At 45.9% G+C, this 21,568-nt stretch overlaps 1 protein-coding gene across 5 annotated transcripts in view; it reads left to right on the top strand.

Annotated features, from left to right (window-relative positions):
- Window positions 1-21,357, top strand: part of LOC117713529 (ral guanine nucleotide dissociation stimulator-like) — a 31,738-nt gene extending 10,381 nt beyond the window's left edge. For 4 of the 5 annotated variants that reach the window (XR_013112316.1, XR_013112319.1, XR_013112318.1 and 1 more), the window contains one exon: window positions 4,506-4,631. Coding sequence is in view for 1 of the 5 variants with exons in the window: in XM_076939604.1 (XP_076795719.1) it covers window positions 19,202-19,371; window positions 19,915-19,962; window positions 20,418-20,623; window positions 20,895-21,022 (552 nt within the window). In the remaining 4 variants the exon portion in view is untranslated. Of the gene's footprint in view, window positions 1-4,505; window positions 4,632-19,174; window positions 19,372-19,914; window positions 19,963-20,417; window positions 20,624-20,894 lie in introns of those variants that run through there. The other variant, XM_076939604.1, reaches the window with a different exon arrangement.
- The last annotated feature ends 211 nt before the right edge of the window (window positions 21,358-21,568 follow it).

The raw sequence follows: 21,568 nt of genomic DNA, 5'->3' as shown, positions 1-21,568 counted from the left end.
ACATTGTGGCCACACCTACCTACCCATGCACACATATGAAGTAAATAAAAATGTAATAAAAAATTTAGGTCTTTGGGGAAATGGAGTGATCAAGTTGGTAAAGGCATTTAGTACCACAGTGAAACAGGATGTGAGAATGGAAGGCTTTCAGGTAAAGGAATGAGACATCTATAGACTGTTGAGAGCTCGTGGACCAGTGGGTACCAGGTAAGGGGAGTTAGGTAGGCTGAAAATGTTGTATAACAAAGTACAATGTACAATGAATATATATAATAAGGACAAAGAAAGAAAGAATTTCCCAGAAATTGTGCTGTCTGAGTACAGGACAGGTAGCCTGGGACTTCCAAGTGCCCAACAAGTCCAGCAAGAAACACAGAGTAACTGTAACTTCACAAGTCTCTTTCAATACCACGGTGCCATGATTACAACTACAGTCTAGTAACCATTTCTTTTAATATTATAGATGAAGGTGCTGTGTCATTTTCTAGAACTACAAAGGGTTCTGGGCGGCAAATTCACTTAAGACTGAAGAACCAAGTGTCACTCCCCTGAGCTACTCAAGATCAGACAGGGCAGCTTGGCACTCAGAAAGGACTGTGTAACCCAGGTGACTGTGGTCCTAGAGGGACACCCCGTTTTGTCTTACCCACAAAGAAAATATGCAAGAGCCTTTCCCAGCCTGTGGCCCCACCCTTACTAACATAAGTAGAGTTCACTGCTGGGTAATTACAGGCGGATGCTACAGAAAGCAGACATGTCATCTTAAGACAGCTGAGAGCCTAGGATCTTATGTAAATTTGAAGATGCCCTGAAAATTGGTATGGATTCTCCCAAACCTATATTGCAACATGACCTTGTGACATGTGCATGCTTGTGCACCCTGCCCCCACCCCAACACCATTGGGTGTCTAAAAGATGCTTCTTCACATCCATTCTTTCTGGGAATAAAGACAAATTCTGCTTGGTGGTTTCTACCTCCCTTCCTCATGAGTCATTCCATAGCATGTAATTCCAGACAAAACTAGCAGACTAAAGAAGACAATCCAGCGAGCCTATTTTATTTTATTTTATTTTATTTTATTTTATTTTATTTTATTTCAGTGCTGGGAATGGAACCCAGAGCCTTGGGCATGTGGGCAGGAGTTATACTACTGAGCTCGGCCCCTGGGGTGCTTGCTTTCTAGGACAGCTATAGTTCGTTCTCTTAGTTCTTGCTAACACCTTATTCTTTGATAAGCACTGTTTGGAGGCCCCTAGACCTGGGCCCTGCAGAGGCAGGAACAGAAACACTGTAACAGACAGGGCCCAGCAGCTTTTCTTTACTGAGAATAGTGTCTGCTACTGCTCCCTTCACCCCCTTGAAAGTCCGGCAAACCCCGAGTCTTGGAACAAAACCTGCAGCTCTGGTAATGGGTTTTGTGTCAAGTCATCTGATCCTCTTTTGTTACATCTTTGAATTCTTACCAGTCCATAATTCAAACTGGGTGTGTGAACTTGTACTTACAGCAGTTGGGAAGCAGACAAAGGAGAAGCACAAGTTTCTGATCAGACTTGACTTACACAGAAAGACCCTGTCTCACAAAAACCAAAGCAGATAGGGGGCATGTTTCAATTTATTTAAAACAAATTGTTTATTCTCCGAAGAATAATTATATCCCAAGCTTTCTATAAGATTGGCAACTCCCACCCTCTAACAACCCATAGGGATCAGGGTGTATTGTGGAAAACCTGTGGTCCCAGATTAGTCTGGAAGCTGAGGCAGGAGGAGTGCTTGAATCTGAGTTGAAGGCTATGGGGGGGGCTACAGAGGAGCCCCACTGATCCCTGGCCAAGGTAACTGTTCTTTCTTAAGTCAACACAGGATCTGTTACCACTTTTGTTTCCAAAGAACCAAATGAGTATAACCAGCTCAGACACGTCCTATTGTAGACCTCTACCGCCCCCTGGTGGAAATCTAGAGCCACTGCTGTTGAGCTTTTCATCAATGACCTCAGTGAAAGACTCCACTAGCAGCGTTTAGAGCTTCAGAGAAAAGCAGTCTAGACTTGTGTATGCATAAGATGGAGAAAGCACTCCATCTTTTATGCTATGAGTGACAACATTGTCATAAACAAAACCCACTTTCAAATGTCTGACAGTGGGAATACAGCAGAGGACCCAGAAACTGACCCTGCCCAGCCCTTGCCACATAATTCTTGGCAATAGTGTCAAAATATACTCAGGAAATAAGAAAGCTTCTTTAGCAAACAGTGCTGAGAAACTGGATTTCTACATGTGGAAGAGTGAGACTAGATCCCAGACAATGTGTACAAAAACCAGTTCACAATGGATCAAAGGCCTAAACCTAAGGCTGGGAACTTCCAAAGGAAACCATTTTAAGATACAGGCATAGGCTGAGAATTCCAACAGCATGGAGAGTAATCTGGAGGATCGACCAATGGGATTACACAGAATTAAAACCTAACTGCACAATAAGGGAGACACCACACGAAGTGAAGGGGCATCAGACAGTATTTAGACTATGCAAAGAAATACAAAACTTAAACACAAAGAAGTGGATTTTCTAGTCAGCCAGTGGAGTCATGAGCTGAGTAGACAGTTCTCAAAACCAGAAATATAAATGGCCAAGTAAGTGTTGAAACCATGACCAACATCCTGAGCCCTGAGGGAAACGCAAATTATAGCTGCACTGAGAGTCCATCTTGCCCCAGTCAGAGTGGCTATAATAAAGAAAGCAGATAAGGCCTGTGCTGATGGGAATGTGGGATAAGGGTGCCATATGTACAGCTGGTAGGGAGGTAACTAGTACAGACACCATGGACACCAGTGTGTGTATGCAGGTACTTGTTGTGCTTTTGTGTTGTTTTTTGTTTGGGAGTGTTATTGTTGCTGTTTATAGTTTTGTCTTGTTTTTTTTTTAAAGATTTATTTATTTTATGTATATGAGCACACTGTAGCTGTCTTCAGACATACCCGAAGAGGGCATCAGATCCCATTACAGATGGTTATGAGTCACCATGTGGTTGCTGGGAATTGAACTCAGGACCTCTGGAAGAGCAGTCAGTGTTCTTAACTCCTGAGCCATCTCTCATCTAGCAGTTTGCTTTTTAACTTTGCGTTTTAAATGTTCATAATGGACTAACTGAATGAAGATGCAGATGTATGGGCCGTTTCTCTAAACTGTCCTGACCATCTTTCAAAAGCACACAAACAAGAGACCCCATACATACACTGAACCAAAATACCTTCCTTTCTGATGGCATCAGAAGATGGGCAACAGAAGCTTTCCCTGTAGCTAAGCATGGCTATGCTGCATGGGAGTGAGAGCCTGATTCAGATTCATGGGAAAATCCAGCCTCCAAATTGACAGTGCTGCCACCTACAGGGGTCGATCCATAAACAAGCCCATCAATGGAAGACCATGTCTAGCACTGTCTGAAAGATGGAGAGCAGCACATCCACCTCTGACTTACACTGAGGAAACTAGGAGCAGGTCAGGTGGCTTCCATGGGGTCACATCAGCTGTCATGAAAATCTGGGCTCAGGACACCAGCTTCCATTTCAAGGTCTGGAAAGCTATGAAGGGCCACAAGACTCACTGAAAATGCCAGTTTCTTTCTCCTCCAACAAGATATGGCAACATGTTGGAAGAAAGGAGAGAAGGGGAATGGAGAGAGAGAGAGAGAGAGAGAGAGAGAGAGAGAGAGAGAGAGAGACTGTGCATCAGTTATTCAATCACTCTTACTCTCAAATTTCATGTCGTTGCCGTGAGTCAGAAGTGAGGATTTCTGAGAATGAGGCTTGGGGTCTTTCTTAGCTCTCAGCTTTCAGTTGGAGGAACTTGCCTGCCAGGGTAGCTGTCAATTTTCCCAGTGACTGATTTAATGAGCAACCTCCTGTTCAGACAGTGGCTTTCTCCTGTGGGAAAAAAATGCTGTCTGGGAGCCCTGACCTGACCTCTCCGCTCTATTTTGTTGCATGAACAAGAATAAGTAGAAATCAAGCTTCCACTCAGCACCGAGCCTCCCACCAATCAGGAGAAAGGTTTCCACATAAGAAAAACTTTACGGTGTTCACATTTGCTTTTTTTTTTTTTTTTTTTTTGTTTGTGTTTTTGTTTTTTTTTTTTTTTTTTTTTTTGGTTTTTTGAGACAGGGTTTCTCTGTATAGCCTTGGCTGTCCTGGAACTCACTCTGTAGACCAGGCTGGCCTCGAACTCAGAGATCCGCCTGCCTCTGCCTCCCAAGTGCTGGGATTAAAGGCGTGCACCACCACCACCCGGCTTCATTTGCTTCTTTTTTTATATTAATTTTTAGTTATGTGTATGGGGGTGGGGTGTATTCACATGAGTGCAGGTGCTTGCAGAAGCCAGAAGAAGGTGTCTGATCATGTGTACAAAGTTTGAGCCCACTACCCATCACAGAGTAAAGTCCCTGCACTTGCCAGTTATTTTGATCACAATTTGTGATGGAATTTGAGGCTCTTGGCATTTATGTGTTTTCCAGGTTTTGTGGTTTGAGATGTTTCAGTGCGTGTCATTGGTTTGCTCATCTGTCAAATGAAGATACTGTTGACAAGACCTGACTCCCAGGACTGTTGTGCGTTTTAAATAAACCATCTCCCTAGAAACCATTCTATGAACTTGTAGAGATTGGTCGCTGGTATAAGAAATAACTGTATTGGAGGCAGGTCCAGAAAAGTTGAGGAATGGAAGAATGCTGGGAAGATGCTTGTCTTAGTCAGGTTAGTGTCACTGTGAGAAGACATCACGATCAAGGCAGCTCACAGAGAGTGTTTAACTGGGGGCTTCCTTACAGGGGCATAAGGTCAGTTTATTATCATCATGGTAGGGAGCAGACAGGCATGGACTTCTGAAACCTCAAAGCCCACCCCCAGTGACACACCTCCTCCAACAAGGCCACACCTTCTAGACCTTTCCAAACAGTTCTTCAGCGTGTGGATACATGAACCTCTTCTGGCAGTTTTGATCAAAACCACCACAATATGACTGGTTATGCTTGGGACATAGAGTTCACATGCTGCTCACTGGAAGATGGAGAGGCCAGCCTCCTAACTGGGTATGTGGGCACTGAGAAAGAAGAGAGCCCACTTAGTCTACCAGGTGATTAACTCAGACGGAAGTGCTTTTGGTAGATCCGGTCAGCCTCGTGCACTTGATAACTGTCTTTACTACTAACTCCACTGAATGACCTCCATGTTGGGTTTTGAAAAGTCTACCTCCCTAAACATAGATAAATCACTGGCTTTCAGTCTGTGTCATAGGCAACATGTCAATACCACTCACCCCTTTATGATGAAATACTCTCTGCCCAAGTTTTTGAAGTTGCTAGAAAAAACCCCGGGGCTAAAGAGCTCCTCCTCCAGCCTCGGACAGCCCGTCTCCATAACTGGCTCATCAGCAATGGCGAGATGAGGCTGGCGGAGCAATTACACACAGCATAGTTCTATCCTGCCAGGAAAAGGTCCGCTAAAACAGAAGGCTATCTGGAGAAATACACAGGGATTTTCTGTCCTACTGAGAACTGTCTTTTGACTACATAAGACAACGAATGAACACAAGCGAGTTAGGTTATCATAAGGGCCATTTGCTTTTAAAATAAAGTAAGTTGCAATATGTGTGCTGGAGTCAGGAATACTCTGTGTTCTCCAGGCTGGCTCCTCAGCATAGGATGAGCTCGGGCCACGCCAACCTGAACTGTAGCACTTGCTGTACAATGTGTTTAGTCGTTGCTCTTGAGTGACTCTTCCTGTGTACTCTATACTTCCTGAGGCCCTTGAACTAAAATAACATGATGATGAATTAAAACCCAGCAAAGAGCAACAACAGCAGCAACACAACCCACGTTCTTCTCTTCCAGTGCATGAGGCTGACCGGATCTACAGAAAACACATCTGAGTTAATCACCTTGTAGACTAAGTGGGCTCTCTTCTTTCTCAGTGCCCACATACCCAGTTAGGAGGCTGGCCTCTCCATCTTCCAGTGAGCAGCATGTGAATTCTATGTTCCAAGCATAACCAGTCAGGTCTAGGCGTTTCCAAATCATCATGAGGCAGATCAAGCAGAGGGTTAAAGAAGCTCAGATTTCAGCAATAAATTCAAATTCTACAGGTGTGTGGAGATAAGAACTTACAATGTTCACCAGGTGACGGTGATGCATGCCTGTAATCCTAGCACTTGTGAGACAGAGGCAGGTGTGTCTCTGAGTTTGAGGCCAGGGAGAGTTCTATGGCATCCAGGACTACATAGAAAAACCCTGCCTTAAACAGAACAAACAAACACCTTCCAATGCTCATGAAAACATACATCCAGGAAAAGGATCAAGACACAGGTACTTAAAGCAAAGATAGGATTTGGTAGATAAAGCAGGGTATGCTGGGAAGTGAAGCTCCGTGGGTGGTGGCAGGGACAAGTGGGAAGGCATGGCCGACAGCACACAACAGTTACCACCAGAGCAGGTGCCATGCACCATGAAGTGGACCATATGCCATGGTATAGTGGTGTACCTCCTGAATCATACCCTTCTAGAAGAGGGAAGTCAACAAAAAAAGAACCAAAGGTTCCAGATGCTGACAAGTAGCGAAACAGGTAGAACTGAGAAGGGTTCTGAGCAAATGAAAATAAAGTACCCATGGGCTGGTGGGATGGCTCAATGGTTAAAAGTACATCCACCCATAAATCCTACATGATAGAAGGAGAGACCAGACTCACACAGGTTGTTCTCTGACCTCCACATACATGCCATCGCAAGCACAGGTATACATATGTACACACACACACACACACACACACACACACAGTGCAATTAAAGAAAATAGATTGCTTCTTATAATAGTGACCAGGAGAGGCTAGCAGGAGGCAATGGAGTAGGTTAGATAGCCATAAGAAGAATGCTCCCGAAGAATGTACAGTACGTCTCAAGGCTCTGAGATAAAACTATGTCTAAAGGTGAGAGAATTCTCAGCTGAGATTCCATGGAGAACAAAATTTTTTGTCTTCTGGTATGTATGGCAGAGACACATATCTGTCTTGTTAAACTCTCCTGCCTCTGGCAATGATAAGATAGAATTTAAAAACCCAGAAAGTGACAGTAAGGACAGAGAAATATCTCTAGAATACAGCAAGCTGAGGGAGAAAAGAAGAAAAGAACAGACCGCTATTGGTAAGTGGCATCCACTGTAAGCACTTGGATTTTCCTTGGAATTCTTCTATCAGACGAAAGATGTGATATAACTTGGATTTTAAAAGAACCTCTCTGTCCACTGTACTGAGTGGAGAGTATTGCTACAGTCTGTGTGGGAGACAAAGGCTGGTGGTTAAGAATGGTTATGGTGAGAAGTGGTGAGTTCTACTGTTACAGTCAGCACTCTCTACCTCAGTCCTGCATCCAACAACCAAATGAAGTGCAGAGCAGAGCTATTTTCAAAGTCTGCATTTATAGTGAACATGTATAGACTTTTTAAATGAGTTGCTTGTTTTTAGTTTTCTTTTTACATGTGTATGTGTACCATGTGTGTGCACTACCCTTGGAGGGTGAGAGAAGGCTCCTTACCACCTGGTACTGGAGTTATAGGCAGGAAGCTGCTATGGGTACCGGGAATCAAACCCAGGTTCTCTTTAAGAATAATAAATGCTCTTACATACTGAGCCATCTTTCCAGCACCATGTACAGACCCTTTTAATTGTCTTTGTTGTTAGGCATAATACAGCAACTGTATACACAGCATTTATGTTTCTTAAATATATAATCAATCTAGGGGTGATTTGTGTACACAGGAAGGTATGCAAAGGTCCTATGTAAATCATTTATTATTTTGTAGAAGATATTTAAGCACCTTTTGATTTTGGCATCTACATGAGTTCTGGATCCGATCCCTCATGTAGCAAGAAGATGACCCTAACAGGATCTGTGGTGTGTGAAAGCATTGAGCTTGTTGCAAGTTCTGTCCAGAAAGTACAAAGATGGAGCTTCCACTATTTTAAAGGGAAACAAACAATAAATAAGTAAATAAATAAGTAAATAAGTAAATAAATAAATAAATGACATATGTAGGTTCTGGGTGGTAACAAGTGCTGTGGAGACTGATAGAAATGGGATTGGAGGGCCTGGCTACATGGCTCAGCAGGTAAAAGCAGTTGTCACCAAGTCCAGTGACCTAAGTTCCATCTTTGTAACCCACATGGTAGAGAGTGCAGGTTGCCCTCTGACCCCCATGGCACATGCCTCTCTCCCAAAGAAATACATGTAAACACTTACATCAAATGGGAAGGAGGAGAAGGGGCCTGAGGAAATGAAAGGGGAGGGTATCAGGAGCTGAAGCTTGGTACAAATGGGAGGTGCCCATTTGATAACCAAATGCAGATGCTGACTCAAACGCTGATTATAGGAGGCTGTAGTTCTGGGAGAGAGCTGGGCTGAAGATGTGACTGCTGGATACCAGGCATAGAAAAAATGTGAAAGGTCAGATCAAACAAAACCAGAAGAAAACCTAGCACTGTAGAGATGGTTCAGCGGTCAAGGTCTGAGGTCCTAGTTCTGGATAGGTATGCCAACAGTAACAGCAAAGAGGAAGAAATAAACCCATTTTTTTCTGCCTCTGCTTCACTGCATTAGCTATCCCCAGCCCTTTTCAGATATTGCATGTTTCACGAGATGTGGGACCATGAAAGGTAGCTTGGTCCTTGGTTGAGCTAAGGCTTGAAGCCCCGGAAACCCTGAATGGACGATCAGTGCTTCTCCTGTTCCCAGGCACCAGGCCCCTGCCACTAGCCACAACCCCCCCCCCCATAGATTTGTGACCATCAGTCACACAAGGGCAATGCCCTAGCCCCTCCATAGGTAGAGGGCATGACTTGTGGTCATGTGGGCTTAAGACAGAGCTCCATTTTAATGAGGTACCTAAAGGCCTGGAGGGATTAGCCAATAAGCTTTCCTTCCCAGAGACTCCTCTTTGCAAAAGGTATTTAACCTCAGGCCCACCCTGAGAAATGGGGTATGGTTTTACTCATCCACTTTCTACCATGACAATAAATGTCTTAAATCCATGGACTGCCTCTTTTCATCAGGATCTGCTGTGGGGAGCCATGAAGAAGGCCTTCGCCTATAGAGCCGCCATCTAATCTCCCATAGAAGGCCTCTCTGCACTCCCAGCCACAGTCACCACCAAACTCAAGCCTGCCACCTGTCAAGCCAAGGATTCTTCCCTGGGGACCAGCCAGAGCTTCCTCCCCCATCCCCCAACCCTTAGGCTAGATCCAGCCCATGGGCCCCATTCCGTTCTCAGCCCTTCTGCAGCTTTTCAGTGGCTCCTGGATGTCCAAGAGCCTGAGAACCAGAGGGCCCTGGCCTCTTTGGAGGCCCAGGGACTCGTGAGCCAGCTCCGGCTGTCCCATGCCTCAGACTGCTCTTTCCCACCCCTGGAGCAGTGTCCCAGGGCTTCCCTATGGCTCAGCACCCGCCCAGCGATAGCATGGGGTAAGCATGGTCAACTACTCGCATAGCGTCCTGCCTCCCTGAGTGGCCTAGCCCTGTGGTGGAGCAGATTCGAGACCCATAATCCTACAAGAAGACTCTGATTTCCAAAGGATACTATGATTCCTTCCTTCCTAAGATGGACTGATGCCAATGCCTAAATAAGGAAGCGCTCCAGCCCCCCACACTACTAAACAGGCAGTATTAGAGAAACCCATTCCAGCAACAGACAGCACCACCTCGCCCCTCCCCAGTACTCTATTTACTACAAGTGAGACGAGAGCAGGAGAAATATTTGGTAGGACACGGGACACTAGGAAGAGTAGCTCCTTTGCTCTAATCCCATGCCAACCAGAAAGGGCTCTGAGGAAGCTGTCATTTGATGTCTGCTCCTCTGCCTTACCACCTGGAGAGCTGGGTGCAAAGTGCCTCTGGGCTTTCCCTGTGTGGGCTGAGTCCAGGTTGGCATTATGTCATGTACAGTAGACATGAGTTCAGATCTCCCTCTCCCAGCACCCACCATAAAGGTCTGGACTACACACACATTGTTTTGTTTATTTTCCTCTGGTTTTAAATATTTGTTGGCCGAGTCTTGCTTAGATTGGTCTTTTTGGTTGTCTAGTTAGGGTTTTATTGCTCTGAAAAGACACCATGACCAAGGTAACCTTTATAAAGAAAAAGGTACTTAAATGGGACTGCCTTGTAGTTCTGGAGGTTTAGTTCATTATCATCATGACAGAAGCATGGCAGCATGCAGGCAGACAGGGGGCTGGAGAAGGAGCTGAGAGGTCTACATTTTGATTCATAGGCAGCAAAAGGAGATTGTGTGTCACACTAGGCATAGCTTAAGCAGAGGAGACCTCAAAGCCCACCCTCACAGTGACAAACTTCCTCCAAGGACACACCTGCTCCAACAAGGCCACACCTCCTAATAGTGCCACTCCCTGTGGACCAAGGATTCAAACACATGACTCTATGGGGGCCATGCCTACTCAAACCACTACAGTGGTTTGGTGGCTAATGAGCCATGTTTTTGTCTCTCACTCTGAGTCTATTCTTCTAACAAGATTTATACTTTTATGTGCTATTGTGGCGATAACAATCTTGCTTCCACCTGTAGACATGGCACTTCTTTAAACAAATCTTGTAGGACTGACCTAGCAGTTCTGAATTCTCTTAGCTTATTTTGAAAGTCAGGGTTTAGCATTCTAAAAAGGATGCTCTGGCTGAGTGTAGGAATATGGGTCTTTGCCCAGGGAAGCCACTGAAGGACAAACCAAAGAAAAACCCACCTGTCCCCATGGACGTGTATCCCTGCTCCCTTCCAAGTCATGAGTGCTGCTTGCTCACCATTTATATATCCATTCACAGATGTGCCTCAAACTGTTTGCCTCAGACTTCCAGTCATACTTGAAAACTACAGCAGTTTGTTAGGTTTCTGCAGAAGGGGTCCTGAATGTGGCACCAGGGACAAGGTACCTGTCTCTGTTAGAGATTTGAAAGGGGTAAGAGTCTCCTGAATACAATTCAGATAACTCTTCACCCTTGGTCTCAGTCTGGGGCACCAGGTGTATTGCTCATTGTATTTCCAGTCCCATCAATCCAGTCATGCATGACTTCAACTTTCTCCCCATGAGGCAGAGACACCTACACTTGCTTCATGCCTTTGCTCACATGCGGACTTTCTGAAGAGGCCATAGTGGAGAGTGTTCTGGGTCGTGAGCAAGTGGGAGGGTGAGTGGACTGGGCAGGGAGGTAGAGAGCAGAAAGACCTGAAGCAGCTCCAACACCTCATTTTTCTCCCTTTCTTGGCCCTCCAGAGCTCCACCTTTTCAATGAACAACAGAATGAGCTGAAAAATAAGTTGCCCAATTTTCGTAGCTAGCAGGCTGCAGTGTCAGAATACAAAACTCAAGTCTGACTTCAAAGCACGTTGTTTTCACCCGTTATGTTGGTACCTCTATGTGAACCTACTTGATAGTTGATTCTTATAATAAGCATTTAAAATTTATTGAACACCTGTAGAACCACACAAATTTGGGGATTCAGTAAGCTAATAAGTGATTCCTTACAAATTTTTCAACTACCAACCTATTTTTAATGTTTCCAAAAAATTTAGATTTAAAACTGTGCAATGGTGGTGCATGCCTTTAATCCCAGGATGTGGGAATGCAGAGGCAGGAGCAGGAGAAGTTCTGTGAGTTCGAGGTCAGCCTAGTCTTCAGATCAAGTTCCATAACAACCAAGGCTACACAGAGGAACCTTGTCTCAAAAATAAAACAAGCAAAAAACCCAAACAAATAAACAAGCAAGGAATTTAGATTTAATATTATCTTTGTAAATGAGACAATAGTTAAAAATTCTGGCAACATTCTTTTTATTGCCTGAGAACTGTAGGTATTTGCATCCCTAATAAGGCTGTTGAAGCCTCGCATCAGAAAGTAAACATTTGTATAAGCATTATTTATTTTGTACATGATGACAACCATCTCCAGAGGTGAGTGCCACCGACCCGACATAAACATTGTGTTGTCTCCACACGTGTTGGCAAACTTCCAGAAGTGAAAAAAATATTTAAAAACTACTCTATCATTATGAGTTTTATCCTGCTTTTAAGATTCATATTTCTGTGGTTTACCATATGCAATGTGTATGGTGGATCTTCCTACTCCTCTTCTGATATTTGTATTAGCTGCTTTTCCATTACTGTGACAAAACATCATGACCAACCCAACTTACAGAGAAAAGAGTTTATTTGAACATATGACTGCAGAGGGTTATAGTCCATGCTGTCAGAGTGCAGGTCTGGTGGGTGGAGCTGGAAGCTGTGGACTCACATCTTGAAACACAAGAACAAAACAGAGAGTGAACTCAAAAGTGACCCGAGTTTTTAAACTCTCAGAGCACTGTAGGAAAGTGTTAGGAGGTGACATATTTCCTCCAATAAGGAAGGCCACCTCTTAGATCTCCCAATGGTGCCATCAATTGGGAATCAAGTATTCAAACTCTAGGGATGATTTCTCATCCAAACCAAGAGAGCTCTGCGTACAGATTCCAGGTGTCACTAATGGGATGGTCTTGGCCAAGTTTGTATTCCATGATTTATACAGTAAAGAAAACACTACCTTCCTCATAAGTATCTTAGCATTAAAGGAGATAATGTATATATAGGACAATAGCAAGGAGTAACTAACTGTACTGCTTCACTGTTTGAAATGTACTTGACCGTAAGGCCTAGTTAATCTTAATTGTCAACTTAATATTCAGTTGTCAACTAGACCAGTGGTTCCCCACGTGCCTGATTTTAACACAGTTCCTCACGTTATGGTGACATCCCTAACCATAAAATTATTTTGTTGCTATTTCATAACTGTATTTTTGCTATTGTTATTAATTGTAATAAAATACCTTATATATAATATCTAATATGAGAGCCTATGAAACGGTTGTTCAATTGATACCCTAGAGTCTTCTGAAAAAATTACAGCCCTCAGTTGAAGAATTGCTTAAATCCAATTAGATTGAGGACATGTCCATGGACAATTGTGTTGACTGTGAATTGATGTTAACTGTGCCACTGTGGCTGACACTATCCCTAGCTACAAATGCTACTTAAAAGAGAGCTAAGAATCAGCCTGCAATCAAGTCACCAAGCAGTGTTCCTCCACAGTTTCTGCTTCAGGTTCCTGCTTGAGTCCCTGTGTGACATCCCTTAATGATGGACTGGCTGTCACCTGTAAACTCAGATAAGCCCTTCCTTCCCTTAAGTGGCTTTTGGTCAGGGTGTTGTGTCACAGCAACAGAAAAGCAAGCAATACCACAGAGAAAGACAAGCACTGAGTAGACATGAAGAGATGGGGTTCCAAGAAGTGGGGAGATGAGGAGCATGAAGAGAAGAGGCAAAGCACCAAATCCCACGGGAAGGGGACATGGATAACTTGTAGGACAGTTCAGACAGTTTTCCTACACTGCAGATGGCACTCCTAATCATCCCACTGGTTAGAGGTGGTGGCTCAGTGGTACAGCACTTGCTTAGCATGTGTGGGGCCCTGCAGTGGACCCTAGCACCCCACAAAAGCCAAATAACTATCAGCATGCATCAGTAACGATACTGGGGCAGCAGATTGGAAACCTTAAGGAGGTGGGTCACTGTACATGGGTATGTCTCTTTAGATACAGGGAAAATCAGGAAGTCTGTTCACTTTGGAGGAATTTACCAAGCCTGCTTGCACTCTTTTAGCCCTGGTGGCCGTGCCTGCTTGCTGCCTTGCTCTGTGACAGGCATGTTGTTGGCATTATCAGCCTGCGTTTCTGACTGGCCAGCTTTTGCCTCTACTTGCTTTTCACAGGCAGAAGGAGAAGCCAGCCAATGTGCATGTTTCTCCTTACTGAGAGGTCTGTAGAGACTGCTTCTGCAGGACTATGCTCTGCTGCTGAGACCACAGTGGAAGTTCTCTCCTCCCTAGAGTAAAGGATCCCCATTCTGGGAGACACGGGCTTCGCTCTCACAGCTGGGACTGTTCTGTGACACTGCCCTTTATTTAAAGGCAGAAGCCACAGGTTAGACCCCAACCTGGATGTACATTTATCCCCATCAGCTGTTGGCAATGTATTTTTGAGTAACAGATATGTCCATCTGTGTTTCTAAGTCAGTCAGCTCCCTAAATTTCTCTCATCTTATTTGAGAGTGTCACTGTCTGGGCCAGCAGGGCATTAAAGAAGGGTCCGGGGAGGTCACCTGAAAGAGAAGATGGGAGACAGGTGAACACAAAGAATGGCGATCTGTCTATAGGCTGATCAAATCGCCCTTTTTACTTTTTCACACAGGGGTTATATACACAAAAAGGCAGGATGTGGGGAAGGGGATGACATGGGAGTGTAGGTGTTCAGGGGGAGTACAGATATCTTCCAGAACAGAGTGTCAGCTGGGTGAACATTCAGGGGACAGGAGACTATGACTCTGCCTGTGATTCACTTGTCCTAATCTAAGTTGGTAGTATTCACCAAGGCTACTTATCTACAAGGTCTATGAGGACCCAGGTTGGCAAATTTCAGCCAAAGCTGCTTGCTTGCAGTATCTTATAGCTATCTGTTTCAGTGTTTTTCCACAGAGACCCGAGACTTTGTGTTAGCAGGCTGACTTAGGCCTGTGGCTGAATTTAGGCCTTCAGTGTATAAGCAAAGCTGCCCCTGACACGTGACTGTTGAGGAAAATACAGAATGGCAATGAGTGGACCATCACTTTGCAGACTGTTTGAACCGTCCATACTGATCTCTCCTCAGAGTGAGAGCAAGTCTGAGTCCAAACTGACCCTGGAGGAGCACTTCATAGGAACACATATCAGTGGGAACATGGGGAGGCTGATGGACCATCTGGCACCTTCCTTGCAGGCTGGAGGCCCCTTCTTTGTCCCTGCCTTCCTGTATACATACAGAAAGTTTGCCACCAGCAAACAAGAGCTTGACCTGCTGTTCATGAGGTGAGTGCCCTCCTCTGAGGTCACCCTGGCTGGTCCTGTGATGTGTTAAGCTTATGTATATTTCCAAGGCTATTGTGGGGACCGTGTGACATTATCGCAGTGATACTTCCCCCAGTTCTGGTCCTGAGGAGTGGGCTGTCACGAGTTGAGAGCCATCTGTGTGGCTGTCCCCTGTAGAATGCTGAAGCTCTCTGTTCTGGGCCCCATTGTCTCAGGCCTCAAGCAAAGCAACTCTCCCATTTGTAAAAGAACTTCTAGAATCTATCTGAAAGGACCACAGCAGAGCAGAGACCCCTGGAAGGAAATCTGAGGGACTCTGAGCCTGCTGACATATCTGGATTGAATGTTTTGGTTCACACAATGCACAAACATATATGAAGCACCTACTATATACAGGGTAACAATCCTGACAGGAGATAGACACCCTGCACTTCTGTTTTACTCCTAGAGTTTTGCTGACCCCCAGATATCTTAGAGGTAGGAGACCAGGACTTTACAAGTGACATCCTTCCTGGTCTCCTCTAGATATAAATACTTCTTCTCCCATCTTGGAGAGGATGAGCAAGTAAAGAAGGAAGTGGGCTGCATGTTACAAGGGAAAGCTATCGCCTCCAGAATAAGAATATTTGGGTACCAAAGTTTAGAGAATGGGTCTCACATAGCTTTTGATTTCTACTAAGCGCTCAAACCTGAATCATTGCCTATGAAAGGGAGAGATTTAAAGGGGATGAGATATTGGCAAATAAAGAAGAGGGTATAGAGACTCAGGTCTGGCCACTGTGAGGATCCATTCTCATCCCAGCACATTCCAGGCAGGTTTTTCCAGCTGTCCTCCATCAGAGCCTGAGTGTAAGGTATACAGAGTCCCCTGCTCACTTGGACCACACACCTCTGCCCACCATGTCCATGTGCATATGGCCTGATCATCTTCTGCATGGGAGTCCTCCATGAGGGCCCATGGGAGAGCTAAGCAAAGAGAGATCAGGCCTCTGCCTCTGCTCTTTATAAGGTCCCACAAGCCATCACTACCTTCCTGCAGGGTTGTGGGTCCCATATCTGCTCCCCCAGAAGGCCCGACTGTTTGGGGAAGCAGGATATGGGAAGTGACTGACCTTACCCATGGTGCTCCAAGTGGGTGTCAGGTTGTAGTGAAGTCCCAGGACACAGCTCCAAGGTGGGGAAGTGCAGTATGTGGTTCTGGAGAGCCAAAGGTGGCTCAGGGAGTCCCTGGGCCTGCAAGGAGGCTGGGGCCATCTGGTCCCCAGGTTTTTGGACATCCAGGCCCCACTAGAAGCTGCAGAAGGTCTGAGAGTGGAGTGGAGGCCCCACAGGCTGGATGTAGCCCAGGCCATGTGGGAAGGGGGGAATAAAAGGAGGAGCTCAGGCTGGTCCTGCAGGGCGAGTCTTTTGGCTTGATGGGTGGCAGGCTTGAGCTTGGTGGTAGTCACTGCTGGGAGTGCAGAGAGCCCATCTATGGGAGATTTGATGGCGGCTTTATAGGCAAAGGCCTTCTCCATGGCTCCTCCCCACAGTGGATCCCCATGAAAAGAAGCAGTCCATTGTATTAAGGCATTTATTGTCATGGTGGAAAGTGGATGTGTAAAATCATACCCCCTTTCTCAGGGTGGGCCTGAGGTTAAATACCTTTTGCAGGGAGAACTATCTAGAAAGAAAATTTTATTGGGTAAGCTCTCCAGGCCATTAGGTACTTCATTACAATGAAGATCTGTCTTGAGCCTACATGACCAAAGGTCATGTCCTCTACATGTGGAGGGCCTTGGGGCTCCATTAAGTGACCCATGGCCACAAATCTATAGGAGGCTGCATCTGACAAAAACCTGGTGCCCTAGAACAAGTAAAGCTCCTAGTGTCCCTTCAGGGGCTTCAAGCCTTAGCTCAGTTCAGGACCACGCTACCTTTCATGGTCCCACACCTTCCTGTAGATATGGATGGACAAGATTCCTGAGGATTTTTGCCAGGCCTCAGATTTATCCATACTGAACCAGCTGATAGTCTACTTGCTTCTGAACATTTCCTGCTCAGATCTGGCAGTCTGTGTCCATATGCTTCTGATCCAGCTGAAGGATCAAGAAACTAGCGACTCGCAGAGCAATGAACAGACTCAGTGGGTGTTTGAGGCCTGTGTGTGAGGTTCAGTACCTGGTGTGCTGGGGGATGACTTGAGAGGCTCCTGTTTGCAGAAGCTGTCACTCGATCCTGGCCTGGGCACATGACCTTTTGTAGGAAACTGTCGAGATTCCTTTCAGACATGGTCTCCTCTGTCTTTGGAAAGTTCGAGAGACAGTCTCATCTTGGGGATTTGGTCTCTTGCACCCCTGAACAGCTAGCTGCCTCTGACTCACTTCAGATTCAGTCCCTGGAAAAGTTTATTATGGGATGCATCGAGACGACAAACTTTTATTACCCGGTCTTTAATTTCTTTTGTAACAACCTCTTAACCAGTGATAGCTACCCATCAGACACTCTTCATAAAATAATTACAGTGTATTGAAGGTAGGTTTTCTCCTTATTGTCATCTGCTATATCCGATCCTCCACATGGGGGCAGTGGTGAGGCTCAGAGGCCATTGGTAAAGCTGGACTGTAGAGGGAAGCTGCTGCATCCTCCAGGACTCCTCTCAGGATCTCTCTCCAGTGCCTTATCCTGCACTGCTTTTCCTGCTGGCAAACTTTCAGAAAAAAAGGACTAGATCGATGCCCAGGCTAATAGAACTGAAGGAATCTCTCACAGAAACCATGGGAACATCTAAATAGGAGTAAAGGGAGAAGTGCAGTTCATGTTGACAAGGGGAACACGATGTTCATGAACTCTAAAACTGCCCCTCTAGAGCTCCTTGTGAAGTCCTGACATGCCCATGGTATTACCTCATCAGTCTCTGGCTCCCTAATTACTGTGAATGAGGTCTGGCCATGGCTTGAAAGCAAAGGACTTTGGAGCAGAGACCACTGGTGCACACAAAAAGCAATCAGTGAGTAAAAAGGAAGAAATGATCTCATTTCACAGGGAAGGGAGGGGATGAGCAACTAGAGAAGAGGTTGTCTGCCAGATGACATGTATGGTGACATAGAAATTATGGTGTTGGGCTTTCATTCTGTTGCTGTGAGAAGCACCATGACCAGAAGCACCTCAGGGAAGGCAAAGGTTTCTTGCAGGCTACAGGTCATCACTGGAGACAGTCAGGACAAGGACTCAAGCAGGAACTTGAAGCAGAAACAATGGAGGACAAATCAGTTCTGAAACAGTGTTGGGGGCCAGCTTCCATCTTGAAGCTGGTGGATGTGGCTGGGCCAGCAGTTTACAGAGAGCTGCACCTCTGGGCTTGGGCTGTAATATGATGAGGGTGGGAACTTGTCCTGAGAAAGATGATTGCCATGCAAGAACACTGACACTGTGGGGCTGGGAGCTGGCACAGGTGTGTGTGTGTGTGTGTCGCATGCACACATGCTTGCTTTCCACACTTACCACACACAATGTAGCATGAAAGAAGGCACCATGGCTAGGGTTTTAGGTGGGCCTGGGTGAGCAGGGCTGATTTTAGGTGTAGAGATAGAGAGGCTATTTAAGTGTAGGGACTCAGATTACAAAGCTGAGTTACTTCCTGTATCCAGACATCCCTTGGAGCAGTGGAATAGTTCACACCCATGTATCTGTGTCCACTTGTGTACATGGGAAGTATGAGGAAACCTAGAAGCATTTAGGGAAAGCCCTGTGTGAAGAGGGTACAGTAAAGGGACCCCCATGAAGTGACCTCACTCCCTTTACAATGACCCAACAATGCAGAGCCCTGATAACCAGGCAGCCAACTGCTTGGAGACAGCCCAGCAGGCTCACTTGTCCATGAGCTTAGAGAGAGAAGGATGTTCTCTTTGTGTTGTTGGACGACTGGAGACTCAGGTCTCAAGAAAGATAAGAGCGAGGACCATGGAGGGATCTGGAAATTCATAATTTTTTCTTGCCTCCAATGCCTCTGGCCATTTGCCCAGAAGGAAACAGACTTGACACAGGACAGCCAAGCCCAGGAACACGCAGACAAGGTACCCTCTCGGAATTCTCAGAGTTTCCCCTAGTTTTACTCTGCGTGTTTGACACTGTAATGACTGAGGAAGACTTGTAGTGATGAAAACCACTGAGAATGTTGCAGACCTGTGTTTGTTTAAACCATCTATGGTGTTGTCTCCTCAGGGTGAGCATGAGTGTACCCCAAAGGACATGAAGGAGCCATGTAGAGAGTTCCGCATCACTGCAGACACGGTGGAAAAGCTGGTGAACCACTTGGTGCCATCCCTGTGGGGTGGAGACTCCTTCTTTGCCCCTGCCTTCCTGGATGCATACAGAAGTTTCACTACCACACGGCATGTGGTGGATCTCCTGTTGAAACGGTGAGTGTCCACCTCCAAGGCCAGAGGTCTGAGATTCTCTTGTTGGGTCTTGAAAGCACTGTTTCTACTTCTTGTACCCAGAAGTATGGAGTGAAAAATGCTTCTCCCAGGCTTGGCCCAAGGGAGGTGCTCTCCAAACTGGGACCCTAATGAATGTAGCTGTCCTCTGTACCTTAAAGAAGCTTTCTATCTTTTGCCCAATATTTCTGAGGCCTTGGTGGAAGCACTTCTCCCATTTGTAGAGAACATTCCAGAATTCCTATTGAAGTACCCAATATAGATGTGTCCAGAGTGGAGACCTATGGAGGGCAATCTGAGAGACCTGTGATCACTGAGATGTCTGAATAGAGACGTTTGTGCTCACCCATTGCACAAACATCCTTGAAGCACCTACTGTATGCAGGTGAACTAATAATTCTGAGAGCAGACAGAACTTCCAAGTTCTGTATTTTGACTCTTGTCCAGGTAGCCACCTGCCTCTTAGATGACTTTTAGGTGGGGGCCTGTGATTTTACAGGTGACATCTGTTCTGGTCTCCTCTAGGTATGCATACTTCCGCCCGGATTGCAAAGAGGATGAACAAGTAAAGAGGTAAGTGGGCTTTGCAACAAGAGGAAAGATTTGGGTTTCCAGTGTGGGGTCATTTGGGTTCCTAAGGTAAGGAACAGCCAGTGCTTTGCTCTCATTCTTCTCCTGGATTCTAGTACCATACTGTTGTCCAAGCAGTGCCTGCAGGATGAAAATTGCATGGGCATGGTTCTTGCAAGTGGTGCAATTGGGGATTCTGAGGCCTAAGTGTTGCTGTGAAACTCTGTCCATATACCAGGCCATGCCAGGAGGCTTGCTCAGCTGTTCTCCACTAGAGGCTGGCAACGAGGTGTGTGAGGCTCCCTGCTCACTAGGACCTCACAGCCCTGCTCACAGCATTCCTCTGCACAGGGCTGAGGAATCTCTTCCTTGTAGTCCTCCCTGTAGACAGAAGCCATGGGAGGGTTGAAAAAGGAAAGACCTGGCCATCGACTGTGTTGTCCATCCCCTTTCCCCAGCATCCTCTGTTCTTTCCTGAACACATGGATAGACAAATACCCTGAGGAGTTTTGTCAGACCTCAGACCTATCCATCCTGAGAAAACTGAAGGCCTACTTGAGTGTGAACATGCCCTACTCTCATCTTAATTTCCGTGTTTATAATCTTCTCATGGAATTGCAGCAAGAGTCCAATGAGTCAGAGAGAGAGGACGAAGAAGACTCAGGTAGGTGTTTGAAACCCTGTGTGTGAGGTTCAGTACTTGGTTGGTGGGGGTGGCTTGAGAGGCTCCTGTTCGCAGGAGCTGTCACTCGACCCTGGCCTGGGCACATGCCCTTTTTTAGGCCACAGTCGAGCTTCCCAGCAGACATGGTCTCCTCTGTCTTTGGAAAGGCTGAGAGAAGGTTTCATCTTGGGGACCATGACTCCTGCACCCCCACCCCCACTTCCCCTTCTGCACAAGCCTGCATTGGCTGCAGATTTGTCTTCATCCTTAGATCTGGGGAGCCACACATCTGAAGATTCAGAGATTGACTTGTGGGTTCCATCAGTGCAACTGCAGCTGGAACCAGATTGGGCACCAGTGACAGAGTGCCCCCAACCCACCAGAATATTCTGCTATTAGAACCAGATGTGACATCAGCACACCTGCTAGCAGCTGCAGAACCTGTGTCTCACCATGTCAGCAGACACAGTGGTCCTTCACACATCTTGCCCTTGGTGCAATGGGTCTAACTCCTTAGAGAATGACCCTGTCACCCTCTATCACCAGTGGGGGTCTATTTGTTCAGACAGCACCAGTCTGATGTCTCAACCGAATCATTTCCTGATTTTAATGTAGCAGCTCTCCCTGCCCTGCATCCATCTCTCGCGTCCCCCTGAGAAATAGCCTTTTTACTCCTGTGATTGTTTTCAATGTTTCATGGTTTTATTAAATTGTTAATATTTGTTTCATTCCCTAAATTGTGGTTATGATGTTCGTTCAGCATGTGTGGACAGGGCACAGCAGTATACCCAGGCAGACTACACTGGTTTGGTGAGAGGCTACGTGGACACAGATTATCCTAGAGGGAAAGAGGCAAAAAGCTGGTTGTTTGGCAGAGGCTGAGTGAATGCCTGAAAGTGGTGCAGGAAAAGAGAAAAGTCGAGGCTGCTCACCATTTGCTGGGGT

This window comes from Arvicanthis niloticus, chromosome 8 (assembly GCF_011762505.2).
Source record: "Arvicanthis niloticus isolate mArvNil1 chromosome 8, mArvNil1.pat.X, whole genome shotgun sequence".
NCBI lineage: Eukaryota > Metazoa > Chordata > Mammalia > Rodentia > Muridae > Arvicanthis > Arvicanthis niloticus.
This window is presented reverse-complemented; position numbering and strand designations above follow the sequence as displayed.